This window comes from Bos indicus x Bos taurus, chromosome 5, assembly GCF_003369695.1.
Source record: "Bos indicus x Bos taurus breed Angus x Brahman F1 hybrid chromosome 5, Bos_hybrid_MaternalHap_v2.0, whole genome shotgun sequence".
Lineage (NCBI taxonomy): Eukaryota > Metazoa > Chordata > Mammalia > Artiodactyla > Bovidae > Bos > Bos indicus x Bos taurus.
This window is the reverse complement of record NC_040080.1, coordinates 9,710,284-9,727,387: the sequence shown is the minus strand read 5'-3', so window position 1 is coordinate 9,727,387 and position 17,104 is coordinate 9,710,284. Positions and strand designations below refer to the sequence as shown.

Genomic DNA, 17,104 nt, shown 5'->3' with positions numbered 1-17,104 from the left:
GCTAGAGATACGTGTCACCCTCTACGCGGCGGGAGAATTTTCGCATAAATTATTCTGATAAGGTTTGGGGGCGTGGCCGCTCATAGATTAGGCAAATAAGCTGAGAGGGAGGGGAGGCCGGCTACGAATTAGCCTAAGTTATTAAAGATGGCGGCGGAGCGGAGTCGCTCCCCGATGGAGTCGCCGGTCCCGGCCTCTATGTTCGCCCCCGAGCCCAGCTCTCCGGGGGCGGCCAGAGCCGCTGCGGCTGCCGCCCGGCTCCACGGGGGCTTCGACTCGGACTGCAGCGAGGACGGCGAGGCGCTCAACGGCGAACCGGAGCTGGACCTCACCAGCAAGGTAGGCCCCGGGCGCCGGCGGCTGAGGGGACAGGGCACTGAGGGGGAACCGGGCGGTGGGCCGAGCCGTCTCTGGGGCGACGGCGGGGGCGGGAGGGGCCAAGCCCGCCCACCTGTAAGTGCGGGACGCGCGGCGGGCTCCCGGGCTAGGGGCGGCTCCGGCTGCCCGCGGGCACCGCAGTCCTTCTCTGGTGGCGCCCACCCGGCCTCCCCGCCGTCCGGCTCCCGCCGAGATCACAACCCCTCGGCTCCGCCACGTGGAACGCGGGCGCCCGACGCCGGCAGCTGCCCGCGCAGTGGCGGTCCCCACGCGGTGCCGCCTCCCCGGGACATCGAGAGGGACTCTCTCCGTGGACTGTCCACGGCAGCCGAGGGTCGAAGGTGGCTCTGGCAGGGCGAGCGCGGGAGGATCAGGTAGTCGAAGGGGGAGCCGGGAGGCAGCTGCGGCTCTTCCTGGTGTGGAGAAAGGCAATATTAAGTAGTCACTCAATCAAGAATGTCTCCTTTAGAAATCCACCCAAAACAAAAGTGAAAGATGGGCATGACCCATAGTTTCGTCTTCTGGGAATGGAACCTTATCTTGTATGACTGGAATAATGAAGGACGTTTTAGATCGTGTTTTCTGAGCTTTTGCGAAGGTGGGCAGGGTTTTAAGGGCTCAACCTTCTGCTTGGCGCTGGTGGGGGCGGGGATAAATAATTAAGTATAATTTGGGACTGGCGTTTTGAAGGTTCCTAACGTTGCTAAAGGAAAGAATGCTAGGTTGGGAGTCGGACTAGGCTGGGTTCCCTTTGCTGCCCTGCCAGTTAAAAAGGCTCTGTGACCTTGGGAAAGTGTCTTAACCTCTCAGTTCTCCAGCTTCATCATCTTTTTTTAGTACAAATACGTAGTAAAAATGAGAAACGTATGTAAGAAATCTACTACACTGCCGGTTACTTACTACTCAGTAAATGTTTGAAGGGAATTGAAGGAACTGATGATTCTCTGTGCAGATTAAATAGCAGCTGATGCAAGAGAGCACACCCATCTCACCTCCTACCTGTTGTTGGATACTTACAATAGAGATGTTTAATGAGTTTTGAAAACATTTGTGATTTTTTAGTCTGTGGTGACAAAACTTCATGAAACTTGATCTAAACTGGAGAGAACTTTCTTGAAACCAACCGCTCTCTCCCTCTAGTCTCCACTGAGCGCTTAAAAGCCAGCACTCCAGCTTAGCACAGGGTCCTCTCTGGTGCCTCTACTGCCATAATGAGGCTGCCGGCCAGGTTCAAAGAGAGGATGATCAGGGGAAGTGTATGAGGCAATGGGACACAATGCAGAAGACCCAGCACCTAGGTTCAAAGTACAGGCTCTGATGAGTCAACTCAGGAAATTGTAAGAGACGCACTTGACTCGGAAGCAGATGAACTAGATGTCAGTTCATGGCCAAGGTGCTGAAGAAGCCTGAAAACAGTGGGAAATGGCCCAGCAGAGTTGCAAACAGATTTATTTCCTGACCAACTTATTTAATGTTCCAGGGTAGGGAGGTGTGTCTTCGTCATGAAGCTGAGGAAGTCTTTCTCATTATTTTAAAGATGCTATGTAAATTAATACTGATGATATTGAAAAAAACTGATGTGATGAGAGAGAAGAGATGGGTTAAATAGACTGATTCCTGAGGGAAAGGTTAGAAGCTGTAAGTGTATATACTTGCCATAGTTAAATGTGGGGATGGACATAAGACTCTGAGAGCTTCCAAAGAGAGAGAGAATTAGTGAATTGCGGTATCTAGTTTCATTTAGGAATGACTGGGTGGGGAAAACTGTAATTACCACTTATTGAGCTGTGGAGTGGATGCTTTACATGTTATCTTATTTGGTCTTTACAGTGGCCCTAGGAGGTAGGTAATAGTATCTCCATTTTGTAGACTAAAAAAACTGAGACTCAGAGGTTAAGTTCTTTGTCCAAGGTCACATATGACAGTTTGAGAATGGAATTTGACATGCCTGTTGGTAAACAGCCTCCCCAAATAAATGGTTGATATTTTAATGTTATTGGCAGAAATTCACAAAATGATGGTGTTGATACCCATCTTAGAGGTAAGGGTGTTTTGTTGATAAAGATAAATCTTGCAGCAGTTTTTGCCGATTCCTAAATAATCAAGATAGCCAAGGCAAGATAGAACAGAATTCTTATGTTGTTATAGGAACCATTGGCCTTGGATGGAGAGCATGGCAGTATATGAGATCCCTGTCCTGTGAGTTGCAAGCTGCAGGTAGAAGACCTTGGCATGTAGGTGTAAAACACTGCTCATTAATTTCTGGCTACAGTGCCACATTGTCAGTCCCTGTGGCTCCTGCCCCTTGTGTTAAGCAGCAGGAGGCAGGCTGCTCACACCCTCTTTTCTGTGGGTTGGGGTTCGAACAAACTCATAAGGCCTTGAGCTCAAAGGCTATTTGAAGAGAGGCAAAGAGGCCATGAGGGGGCTGCGAAGCTAGTTTAGGTCAGGGCGCAGTGGGGTTCAGTCAGGGTCTTTGATCTGCTTTGGCTGTGGTGCTCTTCTAGTAAGTGTGGTCCTAAGGCTGTTGGTTTCTCTTCTAGCTGGTTCTAGTGAGCCCTACATCAGAGCAGTATGACAGCCTACTTCGGCAAATGTGGGAGAGGATGGACGAGGGATGCGGAGAGACCATATATGTCATTGGGCAGGGATCAGGTGAGCATAGTTTTCCTTTCACTTTATTTTTAAAAACATTATTTAGAGCACATTTTCCCTCTTTTATCAACTTTTCCTGTTCGTGTGTCTCAGTTGCAGTGATTCTTTAGTGTCTGCAGAACTGTTTGGGAGAATGTGAAAGTACAGCGTGATAATGTTAATTCCCACCTTAGTGGTCCTAATGTGCTTGACTTTAAAGATTCACTTTCCAAGAGATTTTACAGAAGCTTCGTTTCTGCTTCCAGTACCCTGCATTTGCATAAGGTGTGATGAAGCACAGAGCAAGGAAACTTCTTGTCTGAGATAATGGAGTAAGTCACAATTAGGTCTAGAATTAAGTCTTCCCTAGGTAGTTCTAGGTCTTCCCCTCCAAGTCTGATTTACCAGTCCCATTGCTGCTTGTTGCCTGCTTAGCAGAGAACCTCTGTGATACTTCTTGATGTCAGCAAGAAAAGGACATCCAGAATTCTCTCTTCAGCAAGGCTGCCTTGCCCTGGTCCACACTGACCAGTCAGTGGGAATAGCTGTGAGATCCTATCACATACGTAGGCTTGTTGCCATTCTGGAAGAGACTTGTTATTGCCCTCTAGCCCTCTTATTCCACTTTAGGGGCCCATTGTTTTAGAGGAAGGCCATCCCCCTGACAGAATCCCAGATTATATCCTGGGCTTCCCACCCCCGGTCATTCCTAGTTTATACTCTCAATGCAAAGCCTGCTTACTCTTACCTTCATTTAGACATTATCTTTGCTAAAATGGCAGCTGGGCTTGTTTAACAGTTATCAGTTTAGCCTGTACTAGATCTTGTCTGTGGTCTTTGCAAGTTTTAAGTAGGCCTCCATGCATCATTAAAGGACTAGTTCTCTTCACTGAATGTAGCTTTTTATAAAGACAGGTAATAATTCTTCTACAGTGTGAGTCTAAGATGGTAGAAATCTCAAAATCAGTTTTGAACTGTTTGACAAATATCTATTAAGTATCCTTCTAAGGTCTTGATACTGTTGCAAAACACTGGATACTTATAATCTGTCCTCTGTCCTGAGAAGGAAAGATGGCATATACATAATTAACTTCAGTAGAAAACAGCATTTAGAAATGCTGCAAAATTGACGCAAGGAAGAAGAGTTTGATCTCCCAATACTGCTCTGCTTTCCTTTGAAATGTTTCTCATGTTTATCCTTTCCTTTCTGTCTTTGCTGCCACCTCCCCAGTTTCAGGTCTTATCACTTTAAAGAAGGCATGGTGAGAGAGATAGGCCAAGCAGGAGGTTCATGTCGAGAGAGAGAGATGGTCAGCATTGTCAAGTGTTACAGAGACAGCAGGGAGAGTTAGGTTCAGAAAAAGCCATTCCATTTGGTGACTAGGGGTTCATTGGTAGCCTTTTGAAAGCCTTTGTGTCACATCTGGCCTGCTGTAATAGGATGAACCACTCAAAGATCACTTCAAACGTATAAAATTGAAGAAAACCACATCTAGGTCAATTCTGACAAGTCTTGGGACTGTTTGTTGAAGATGCAGATTCTTAAAGCTGAGTTGAGTTCGACTCTGCGACCCATGAACCCTAGCCAGCCAGGCTCCTCTGTCCATCAAATTCTCCAGGCCAGAATACTGGAGTGGGAGGCCATTCCCTACTCCAGAGGATCTTCCCAACCCAGGGATTGAATCCGGAGAAGGAAATGGCAACCCACTCCAGTGTTCTTGCCTGGAGAATCCCAGGGACGGGGGAGCCTGGTGGGCTGCCGTCCACTGGGTCGCACAGAGTCGGACACAACTGAATCGACTTAGCAGCAGCAGCAGCTCCTGCATTGCAGGCGGATTCTTTACGGTTGGAGCCACCAGGGAAGCCCTGTAAAGCCCCCACTGCTCCCTTATTCTTTAATATGAACTCTTAGTGAACTTTACCAGACCTTGATGGCTCACAGTTAATTAACCCTCCCATGGCAAAGCATAAGAACAAACATTCATTAACATGTATCTTACACACCAAAGCATTATCTTGGCATCTACCAATTGGATACTATTAGATTCATAGTGACTCCTTCCTGCTGGAATTGTTTAGAGGCAGAAAAAGATTGCAACTAGTTAAACAAGTTCAACTTCAAATGGAAGACTGAAGGAGATGCAAAGCCCCAGGGGTCAGCTCCAGCACTGACTTCCTGTGTATTTGGGGCTTCCCCTCTGTTGACTGCTTCCTTCATCTGTAAAATGGGGCTAATGGTACCATCACCCCCACCGCCACCCCCGCCTCAGAGAAATCTGTATAGATAAATTAGGTTATTAAAAAATTCTAAGCAGGGTGGAGGATTGTGCTCTTTAAATATACATTCTTAAGACTGATATTAAAAGGAGGCACCGTGATTAGTTAGTTCAAGTTCTGTAGTTAGGTCAGGTTCTGGAACCTGGCAGGTCTGAGTTTGCCTTACGGGTTCTTTCCCTTGCCTTAAAATGGAGATAATAATAGAATCTAGCCCGTGGTATCGTGGTGAGGATTAACACTTGGCATATAGTAAGCACTATATAAATGCTTAGTTAGTATTAGTAGTTAGTCACTTTTTAAAGGTTCCAGGTTATAATTGATTTACCATGAGATCTCTTTCAAAAAGAACCTTGTTCATTCCTCAAATATTAAATCATGACTTTCTAAGAACTAAGTACTGCATTAAAAGTTCAGGAAATGTGGGAGGAGTATTATAAGTTTGTGGCAGGGTCAGAGAAGGCTTAAAAGTCTTTCTGAAGGAGGAGGTGCCCGATGAGTGAATTCTAAAGAATGAGTAGGAGTTTCCTAGGTGAGTGGAGGCAGTAGTCAGTGAGCCTAGAAAGCCACAAGCACAGAGGCATGGGAGCATTGTGATTGTGGAGTTTTTGGTGGATCAGAGGTGATTCAGTAAAGTGGGAATGAGGGTGAGATTGGGAGTGTCAGGAAGGGACACTGGACCGGTAGTCAGGGCCCAGCTCTGAGAGTCTTTGAATGCCACACCAAAGCGTTTAGACTTGTATCCTAAAAGTATGGGGACCCCCTACTGCATGTTGAGCAGGAGGGTGAGTCAGGAAGCAGGACTGAAATCTGACTCGCTTCCCACGAGGCTTAATATGTGGCCCTTAGTGATTGGACCTCTGACTTTTCTCCTTGGCTTTTTTTCCCACTCCTACCAAGTGAGGACATGCTGGAGAAGGCTGATGTGACTGGGGGTATTTTCAGTCACAGAATACTGGGAGCCCTGGATGGATAGGTGACGCTATTGATTGCCCCCTGGTGTGAGATAGAACCTGAAAGCATTGCTTTTCAATGTAACAGAAACAGAAAAGGGGATCTGGCCAGAATGGCAAGGCAGCCAGCCTTCTCTCAGGAACAGTTCCAATCCCTTCTCTAATCCAGAAGATTTCCAGAGCTCAGTTGGCCATGCATTTAGAAGCTCCTTGACCCAACTGCTCACTCTTTGCTCATTTGTTTTAGCATTTTGCAGACATTTGCGGACTTGGTATAGGAAAGGCACCCCTCATGGAGTGTCCAGGGATATTTGAGATAGGGTCCTTATCCTCGAGATGCTTGTGTATAGTGGGTGAAGACACATCCAAAACACTATTCGTGGTAAATTTCATGAGCAGAATGGGTAGGCTTTTGACAAGTGGAAATGTGCTGATTGGCTTTCCAGGGTAGGAAATACATGAGCAAAGGTGTAGAGCTGGCAGAGTGCAGAAAACATGGGGGATGGTGACTGGGCCATCTGCACTGGAACAGAATATAGGAGGGGAGGATGGGGAAGGGGTGGAGTAGTTCTAATTCCTTAGATGGACACCTCTAAGGAATTAGAACTGGACGCTGCTGGACCTGGGGAGCCCTTCCAAGGTTTTGACTTGAAAGTGACAATGTCAGCGCTGTGCATTGTTTAGGAACTTGAGCTTGTGCATCTATGCAGGATGGGTTGGAGGAAACAGATGGGATTTGTTAAGACCAGTTAGGGATCTTGTGATGATTCAGGTGAATAAGGGCCTGAATCAGGCTGGTGACATTGGACTGGCAAAGAAAGGAGAGCAGGAACAAGGAAAGCTAGACTTGGCAGGACTAGAGTGATGAGTATTAATCTTGGGTGACTGGAAGGATAGTGGTGTCATCAGAAACAGGGAAGGCAGGAGGAGGAACTGGTCTGGCATTAAGGGGAGCCCTTGCCAAAGGAACAGGCTCTAGGTGTGGAATCAGAAGACCCATGGCCCCTCTGCTCCCTCCCAGCTCTGAGACCTCTGGGTTCCGTGTACCCCAATACTAAATGGGAACAGTAGTATCTAACTCATAGGGCTACAGGGAGGACTGAAATGCTTTGTTAATGCTGTTAGTTTTTGTGCTGTTGTTTAAAAAGGGAGTGGATAGAGCTCTGGGAAGAGGACTAGTTATGAATGTTTTTTGTAGTTTTCAAATGACAGTGGAAGCCATAGAATATCCAGATAGTTGAGGGGAATGTTCAAGGATAGAGAAGAGGGCCACTGACCAACTACTGAAAAAGGCTGGCATCTAGGGGCAGGAGCAGGAAGAGCCAGGAGAGGAGACAGAAGGAGAAACCAGAGGGTGGGAGGTGAAGCAGGAGAATCTGGGGGACTTCCCTGGTGCTCTAGTGGTCAAGGCTTCGAGCTACCAGTGCAGGGGGCACTGGTTCGATCCCTGGTTGGGAAACTAATCCCACATGTGGCAAGGCATGGCGAAAGTAAATAAATAAAAAGAAAAACAGAGTTCGGGTTATAGGCAAGCAGAGTGGGAGTGAGGTGCTTCAGTCAACAGGGACGGTGGCCAGTGGCGTTGACTCTGCAGGCTTGAGGAAAAGACTTTGGATGAGGGGGTAGAAGGCGTCTGCTGACTTGAAAGCCAGTTTTTTCCCAGAGGCATCAGATCAGTGAGTAGGTGGTGAGGAGGTACAGTCACCAAGTGTCCTCTGGCGGGGATGGCAGCACGGTACATTTGCTGGGGCACAGGAGGAGAGGTTGGTCTCCTTTAGTTTAGGAATGGCTTGAACTTGTTTGTAAGGGGAGACGTGGAAGCAGATGAGAGCAGCTGCAGGGTCTTGGGAGGCAGAAAAGAAAAGAGGTGGGGCATATGCTGCAGGTGAGCCCAGGGAAGGAGCAGGGGTGCTCTCGGGGAGACAGGCTGGAGGAAAGCGGAGGCAGCTACTGTGGGAATTAAGTGTGACTCCATGTGGGAAGCACCTGACCAGATTGTCAGACAGTAGGCACTCCATAAATTACCGGTTGATTGGTCCTTCCTCCCTCATCCTAAGCTCAGACTCAGTTTTTCCAGCTCCTTGCTGGACGTTTCACCTGAGCCACCTCCGTGAAAAATCTGTCCCTAAAGCCGTTCGTAAATTCTCTCCCCATTTTCCTTTGTCTCCTGTCCTTGTTATCTCTTGACTGTATTATTAGAATTCCTTCCTAAACTTGGCTCCCCGTTTCTGGTCTCTTGCTTGCCAGCACACACTTTACATTGCTGCTCAAGAGATCTTTCTGTCCCACGGCGATCTGATCATGTTACTCCCCCATGTAACCACCGAGGCTTCCCTCCCTGGTATATGTGTGTGTTGCTGCTGTGTGATGTTCACCTGCCTGACCATTTCCACCTGTCACATGGTCTCCTGCCACTTGACATCCTGCTCCCCAGCACACCAAGCTGCTTCTCGGTCCCTGAATGTGCCATGATCTGCCGGGCTCCACGCTTTGCTCTGCTGCTTATCATGTTTTCCCTCCTTTCTCTGCAGGCCCGTTTTTCATGTTCGGAGTCCCAGCTTGAAGTCGGCACCCTGCAAAGCTGTGTTCAGCTTCCCTAGGCAATGCTAGTTGCTCATGCTTTACATTCTCTTTGTACTGTTGTATAGTACAGCACTCAAGCAGTATGGCAATTAATTAATTTCCTGTCTCTCCCACTGGGCTGTGAACCCGCCAAGGGCACCTGTATTCCCAGTACCCAGCATGAGACTTGGCATGAAACCTGGGAGAGTCTCCCTGATTACCATTGAAGGAATTAATGACTGCCCTGCTTAATGGGGAAGCCCTGTTACTTATGAACTCCACACGTGCCCGAGTGTCAGAAGTGTCAGGTAGAGAGCCATGTTCTGCAGTGCCCAGAGTGGGGCCCTGGTGACGGGTGGTTAACTGGCTGACTTGGTGGCAGCTGACGTGTGGACTCTTGTCACCAGATGGGACTGAGTACGGGCTGAGTGAAGCTGACATGGAGGCCTCCTACGCCACCGTGAAGAGCATGGCAGAGCAGATAGAGGCTGATGTCATCCTCCTGCGGGAGCGGCAAGAGGCCGGGGGCCGTGTGCGCGATTACCTGGTCCGAAAACGAGTAGGAGACAATGACTTCCTGGAAGTCAGGTGAGGGGCCCTGAACAGTTCCAGGTCCCCTGCAGCATGACCTTGGGGTCCCGGGCACCATAGAGAATGGTGATTGAGCCTTTGACACTGGGCACACTCACTTCGTCCTTTTGCTTCCTGAGGCCTGGAAAGAGTGTCCAGTGACATCAATAGCTCCATTCTATGTTTCCATACTTTTTCATCTTTAAATCCTCCCATTTGGAAAGAGTGGGAGGGAGGCCAGCCCTGCGTTCTGTGGCCACTTTGTGGGGGTACTTGCTCTCCCCTCAGCCTGGGAGGCTAGAAACCAGGGTCATGGAGGAGAGCATCATGTGCCCCTCTTGGCTTTAGGGCTCTTGTCGGGGAGCTCAGTTCCTCCTAAGTAACATTTTAGTCCCTGGGTACAGCTCCAAGAGCATTCCCAACGTGCTCACCCATGACTCAAAGGAGCAGAGAACTGGAGAGGCTCAGGGGTGAGCCCGTCCCTACAGGTCCAGTTGCTGGAGTTCACTTCACTCACCTACCAACTCTCACTCACCCACCAACTCTCACACAAATGTATGGGTTTGTGTACACGCAGGGTAGCAGTTGTGGGCAACGTGGATGCTGGCAAAAGCACGCTTCTGGGGGTCCTGACACACGGGGAGCTGGACAATGGGCGAGGCTTTGCCCGCCAGAAACTCTTCCGCCACAAACATGAGATTGAGTCGGGTCGCACCAGCAGCGTGGGCAACGACATTCTGGGCTTTGACAGTGAAGGAAATGTGGTAAACAAGCCAGACAGCCACGGCGGCAGCCTGGAGTGGACAAAGATCTGTGAGAAATCCACTAAGGTGATTACCTTCATCGACTTGGCCGGCCATGAGAAGTACCTGAAGACCACTGTCTTTGGCATGACCGGCCATTTGCCTGACTTCTGCATGCTCATGGTAAGTGAGGTGCTGCTGAGGAGGGCGGGGGGCTTCGGCTCGGATCCTGGGATATGGTGGTATACAAGTGTTTACAATTGTTCTGAGGCAGGAGCCTTTTGGTTTAGGGCCTTGAAACCGGATAAGAATGACAAGTGTTGCAAGGGTGCCCGGTCTTCTCAAGGGTGTACCTTGATCTTTCTGCTAGGTCAGGCCAGGAAGAGATCCTCGAAGAGAAACCAAGGTGCCATCTGCAGACCTCTCTTGTTTTTCAGAGAGGTGTAGAGGAGGGTTCTCCCGGGGCGTTTCTTACTACCTTCTGAAAGGAAACACCTCTGAAAGGTGTTTCCTCCTGGGGTCGGGCTATTTTTGAGGTGATATTGGGCAGCACCCTCAGAGATGGGGCAGCCTGGGGACGAAGTGGAGGCGAGAGCACGGACAGCCACTGAGGGGCTAGAAGGCGGTCTCTTCTGAGCCTGGGACTGGTGTCCGCCTCTCACAGCTACTTGTTGAGAGGCTTCTGTGTGCCTGGCACTGTGCCAGGCCCGAAAATAGAGCCGTGAACAGGCTGTCCTGAGCACCCATAGAGCTCACAGTCTGGTGGGAATAGACTTTTCAGCACCTCACCACGTGGATAAACTGAAGAGGGAAGGGAGCAGAGGCTTCTGGGCTGGATCACGTTGTGAATCCTGCAGTTGGGTCTCTTGGATCTTCCTGGCCAGAGAGTAGGAGTCTGTGAGGCCCACAGCCTTGGTCACGACTTCAAAGCTTTCACAGAGTGCAAGCAAGCTGGTTTTCCTTTGGCAAATCCTTCTCAAAGCCCTTCCCCATTTCCCAGTCCCTCCAGCTGCCTGTATTAATAAGTATAGTAAATGAAAGCATCTGTTCAGCACAAACTTGATCAAGTTGCCCAACGAACAGGTTCTCGGGCAAATTCTCTCCAGCCTGGAGAGCAAAGAGAGGCAGAGCATATGTGTGAACACTCGTCAGCTCTCTGCCCAAGGTTCTTAGGATCTCAGTGTGGTTCATCTCCTGTGTCTTTGGACGTTGCAGAGGACCCTTACCAACCTTGACTGGCCAAGGAAAGCTGCTCTTCCCGAAGGGGTTTTAGAGGAAGAGCGTAGAGTGTATTTGGGGCAGTTGTTGGATTAAAATTAAGGGTATAGAAATCAGTTTAAAATGAGCGTTTTTCTAACTGAGCTACAGTTAGCTAGTGTCAGTCACTTTGCGACCCTATGGGCTATAGCCCTGCAGCCTCCTCTGTCCGTGGGATTTTCTGGACAGGAATACCGGAGTGGGTTGCCATTTCCTTCTCCAGGGAATCTCCCCAACCCGGGAATCAAACCTGGGTCTCCCACATGGCTACAGTGATCAATGGACATGTCTTCACCCCAGATGAGATGTTATAAATTATTTAACTTTTAGGTCAGGAGCTAAATACTAAAAATCTCTGTAGAAAACAATGAAATACTTGATTATTGTTTCATGGCAGTCAATTTCAAAAAAAAAAAAAACCTTGAAAATACAGAGATAGCAGAGAGAGAGCTTTCTCATATCCCTCTTGGAAGAAGAGAAGCAGGTCTGGGTAGGTTAGGAAAGGTGGTGGGAGGGATGGGAAGATTTAGGAGGAAGATGGTAGAGAGGTCGTGGTGTAGTCAGAGGGAACATGTGTGGGCCATCTGTGTTGGTGGGGTGATAGCTCCCCTGGGAACTGTGATGACCAGTGAGAGCATCGCTTGAAAACACTCTGGAATGTATGAAGGCCTGTATAAATATGTCATGGCAATTTTAACCTTATTTTGTTTTAGTGAGTAATACATGCATATGGTATAAAAATTAAAAGGTACCTAAGGACTTTAGAGGCTTTCCACTTTAGAGTGAGAAGTCTCTCTCCTGCCTCTGTTCCGTTTTCTCCGTAGGCAACCAGTACAGCCAGTTTCTTATACATCCTCTAGAGATATTTCGTAATCATACCAGCAAGTGTGTGTGTATTGAAAGTAGATTATATTATAGACATTGTGACTCTTCACCCCAAATGCCTCTCACAGGTCCTAAAATACTTGAGCGCACAGTCTGCTACTGTTTTTACACCCAAGAAGATGAACAAGAGTGCACTAATATCATACAGTATCTAGTCTAAAAGTGTTTACATTATCTCAGATGTTCCCTGGGATGTCTTACAGCTGCTTTTTTTCAAACAGTGATCTAATCACCACTCTTATACCACCTTGCTTTTCTCCCCTTCAAACATATCTTAGAGAGTACCCCCATATCAGTGGAGAGGAATTTCCTCTTTCTTTTGCAGGCACACTTGTGCATGTGCATTAATTCATGTAACTGGCCTTTATGATACTTGGAAATGTTTATTGTTACAGGAAGGAATGATAACAGTAGTAACAGTGGCTCTTGCCTGAAGACCTAATTCCTGCTAGTTCTGTGTGGCCCTTTAAAACATGTTTGGTTATTTAAACCTCAAGTGAACCCTTTAAAGTGAATATTATTCTCCTCCCATTTTATAGATAGGGTAACTGGGGGCCAGGGATGTTAAACTGAATCCACTTTGATGACTCTGGACAGTTCTTTTCCCAGACTGAGTTTGTCTTCTTTTTTATTGCCTCCAAGTCTCCTCAGATTTTGACAGGCCATCTTGTTATATGGGAGGTTAAAGCGGTCTGTGCCCAGCCCAGCTTTCAGCTACAGCTGTTTGGTTTCTGGCCGAAGACTTGCGGCCCCTGTGTTCTGTTCTGATAGTGGCCTCAAAGATGAGAGTGCTCTCTTCCCTCAGGCTTCTTTGCGCCCCTGTGCCCACCAGCAGCACTCTCTGTGCCCCTTGTCCTGATAGTCCTTTCTGTGTTGGGGCAGGTGGGCAGCAACGCTGGCATCGTAGGGATGACCAAGGAGCACCTGGGCTTGGCGTTGGCCCTCAACGTGCCTGTGTTTGTGGTGGTCACCAAGATTGACATGTGTCCTGCCAACATCCTACAAGGTAAGTGCTGGCGGCAGCAGTCTGTGGCACAGTCACCCACGGTGGCTCCTTGGTGGTCTGCAGCCTGGGATCTTCTGCTTCCTTGTACTGGGCATAGACCTTGGCCTGAATGTCCACCAGCCCAGAGACTTCTGCTTCCTCCCTGTTTGGCTCTTGGTCTGAGCACAGCCTGGAGTTACCTCCTGCTCATTGTTCCTTCTGGTTAAAAATGCAGGATCCTTGAAGGCCCTAATCTGGCATCTCTTTTCAGATGGTTCTAGGCAGAGGGAGTTGGGTTTTTCCATCTAAGCTGGGCATATATGGAGACATTTGGGCAGAGTCTGATGGTCTTTTGCAACCAAAGGCTTCAAAACAAAGTTGAAAGACTAGGCTATAGATGGTGGGAGAGAATGATCTTTCTGGAGGGCCTCGTAAGGGCTTCTGCAGGTGTCTAAACATCCAGAGATCCTCTTGTCAGATGAATTTTTTCCCAGGAAACAGAGCATTCTAGGAACAACACTGTCCTTCTCATGGACCCCCAAGTCACTTGCGTATAGGATGTGAGTCTTCTAGAGACTCTGGAGAAACCTGACAGGTTTCAGACCTGTGGCCTGAGCACACACTCCCCATCAGTCTCCTCCTACTCTGGCAAGCATTCACCCAGTTTTGGCCCTCCTTCTCTTCTCCAGGCATTATGGCATTTAACACTGTGTGTCTGTCTGTCTCCTGCTGAGTCAATAATGAGTGGACCTGTCTTGCCTTGGAAGCCTGGCCAAAGAGAAGGCTGTGTCCCCCTAATTTTGTTCCATTTCACCCTTTAAGAAACCCTGAAGCTGTTGCAGCGCCTGCTGAAGTCACCAGGCTGCCGGAAGATCCCTGTGCTGGTGCAGAGCAAGGATGATGTGATTGTTACAGCCTCCAACTTCAGCTCTGAGAGGTAATGGTGGGGAGCAGTCACTTGGGCACAGGCACAGAGATTGGTTGAAATAGATGATTCTGCTCGCAGCGGTGTTGCTCAGGGGCTGTATGAGGTGACCCAGATTGTGAGGTGCTGGCCTCACTGAAGTTGGAGTACTAGCTGAGACTTCAGTGTCCTTATCTGTGAAATGGATGTTATCTTCTTCATAGGGCTCTTGTAAGTGTTGGCAATGATGTATGTAAAGCACTTAGCACTGCGCGTGGCTGGTGTTTGATCGATACACAGCCATTTTTATAACTGTTTCTGTTGACTTTTAAAATAAATATATTTTATTTATTTGGCTGCACTGGGTCTTAGTTGCGGCATTCCGGATCTAGTTTCCTGACCAGAGATCAAACCCAGGCCCCCTGTATTGGGAGTGCAGAGTCTTAGCCACTGGACCACCAGGGAAGTCCCTAATTTTTTTTATACTGTTGTTCCTCAAAAGCTCTCTAATCACAGATGAGTTTTGGCATTTACTCATTAGCATGTCCTTTGATTCTATAAATATATATATATTTTTGGCCGTGCTGGATGACTTTTGGGCTCTTAGTTCCCTGACCACAATTGAACCCAGGCCAGCAGTGAAGGTGGTTGACTGCCAGGGAATTCCTTGATTCCATAAATATTTATTGGATGTTTGTTCTGTGCTGGGCTTTTCATTTAGGCATTGAGGACTCAGAGTTGACTTGGGCACAGTCCTTGTCTTCAGGGTGGTTGGCTACTGGTCAAAGATAGTCTCTTGGTAGTAGTAAATTTTGTTGACTCCGCTTCTTCTCCCGTAGTCTTGGGGCTGTTTGCTCCAGGACCCAGAGCAGCCCGACATTTTGGCCTTTCTCTCTGCCCTACCTCTGTCTTTAGTACCACCAGTTGGCCAGCAGAGGGGGTACGCTTCAGTTGGCCCCATTTCAGTTCATTCATTTTGTTGAGTGCCGGTTCTGTACAGTCCTTATTCTAGATGTAGCAAACGTGTAATTCCTGATCTTGAGAAGTTTGATTAACCATGGATAGCAGATAGGCAGGAAACTATTATATATAGAATGGATAAGTAGCAAGGTTCTACTGTGTAGCATATTCAGTATCCTATGACAAACCATAATGGAAAAGAATATAGAAAAGAATATATTATATTGAATATATATGTATGTGTATAACTGAGTCACTTTACATAAAAATTTAGCACTGTAAATCAACTACTATATTTCAGTGTTTGTTTTTTTTTTAAAGTTTTCTGAAAACTCAGAGGGAGTCAAGGGTACCCATCTGGGAAGGATTCTCTGGAAGGAGGCGGCATTAGAGATGGGCTATTCATACTGAATACAGTTTCCTGATGAGAGGATTTAGTAGTTGGATAAGAGGGAAGGAGTCCAGGCAGGCGGATTAGAGTGAACAAGTACATGGGAATGAAAAAAGCTTTGAGGAGAAGGGAAGATTCGCCAGTCCAGCTGGAATACAGGACTCTGAGAGAAATAAACTGGTAGGGGTGTCGGGAGGAAGGATTCCATCTGGTATCTCATCAGTGGAGAGTTGGTTAAGGGTTTAAGGATGTGTGCGCTGTAAGAAGAAGGGGTACTCACGAGCTCCCGGAATAGGGCAGTGGTGCCAAGACAAGAGAGGAGGGGACAGATTTCAGGGACAAAATGGTGTAAGGAGAGGAGGCCTCAGGCACGGGTCGGTGGGCTAGGCGGGGCCTGAGAGGCCAGTGACGGCATGGTGGGGGCACCCTCAGTCACAGCAGCCGTGCCTGAGGCCTCCTGCTGCTCCTCCCTGCTCAGGCAGGCGCTCACCACGGGCGCACCTTTCTTCCTCTGTCTCCACACCACACCCCCACCAGGATGTGCCCGATATTCCAAATCTCCAACGTCACAGGTGAGAACCTCGACCTGCTCAAGATGTTCCTCAACCTGCTGTCCCCTCGCACCAGCTACCGGGAGGAGGAGCCTGCCGAGTTTCAGATTGACGACACCTACTCCGTCCCGGTGCGTGCGTTTCAGTGGGCTGAACAGGGTTGGGGCGCTGAGCGGTGCTTCTCCGGGGCTGTTGGGGCCAGCTTGTGCTGCGGATGGACTCACTGGGCTGGGGTCTTCTCGGCAGGGTGTGGGGACCGTGGTGTCTGGGACGACACTGAGGGGCCTGATCAAGCTGAACGACACGCTGCTGCTGGGCCCAGATCCCTTGGGTAACTTCCTGTCGATTGCTGTCAAATCCATCCATCGCAAGCGCATGCCTGTCAAGGAGGTGCGCGGGGGCCAGACTGCCTCCTTCGCACTGAAGAAGGTGAGTGTGGAGAGAGCTGCAAGCTCCCTCGGGCTCTGCGTCACGCTGGGCTCTGACTCATCTCCAGCTCTCAACAGCTGCTCTGCAAGGCAGGGAGTGCTGACCTCACTTTTACAGATGAGGAAACTGAGGCTCAGAGAGCCTGAGTGACTTGTCAGGGGAGCATACTGGGACTTGAACCCAGGCCTGCGGCCTCCTGAGCTCTGTTCCTCCACACAGTGTCTGGCCGTGGTACCCTGCACCAGGGGTGAGGTCAGCTGGGGGCCTGCCTGCTGTGCAGAGGGTCTTTCTACCTGGGGCTGTTGAGGTCTCTTGCAGAGTCTCTTGCCATTCAGCTTTCAGTTCCTGGGGCAGGGGACTGGGGTGACTGCTGGCTCCTGGGTCACCCACTTTTCCCACCAAACAAATTAACCAGCAAGGCCAGGCTTTCTACTTTCCATCAGTCGTATTGTGCTTACCCTGTTTCTCCCACTTGAGTACTTGCCTATCTTTGCCCTTTTGCCACTCACTCAATTCTAGCCCATCCACAAGGTCTGGCTGAAATGACGCTTTCTGACTGAAGTCTTTCCTGAGCCCCCATAACTACCCCCTGACAGAGCCCTAAAGTCTGCCTGGGACAGTCTGCCCT

General features: G+C 48.8%; 1 protein-coding gene across 3 annotated transcripts in view; it reads left to right on the top strand.

Moving 5' to 3' along the window:
• Nucleotides 1-17,104, top strand: part of GTPBP1 (GTP binding protein 1) — a 24,551-nt gene continuing 7,447 nt past the window's right edge. For 2 of the 3 annotated variants that reach the window (XR_003510997.1, XM_027540766.1), the window contains exons 1-8: nt 1-339; nt 2,922-3,033; nt 9,209-9,389; nt 9,949-10,297; nt 13,139-13,262; nt 14,064-14,178; nt 16,034-16,178; nt 16,294-16,476. Coding sequence is in view for 2 of the 3 variants with exons in the window: in XM_027540766.1 (XP_027396567.1) it covers nt 148-339; nt 2,922-3,033; nt 9,209-9,389; nt 9,949-10,297; nt 13,139-13,262; nt 14,064-14,178; nt 16,034-16,178; nt 16,294-16,476 (1,401 nt within the window). In the remaining variant the exon portion in view is untranslated. The remainder of the gene's footprint in view (nt 340-2,921; nt 3,034-9,208; nt 9,390-9,948; nt 10,298-13,138; nt 13,263-14,063; nt 14,179-16,033; nt 16,179-16,293; nt 16,477-17,104) is intronic. The other variant, XM_027540765.1, reaches the window with a different exon arrangement.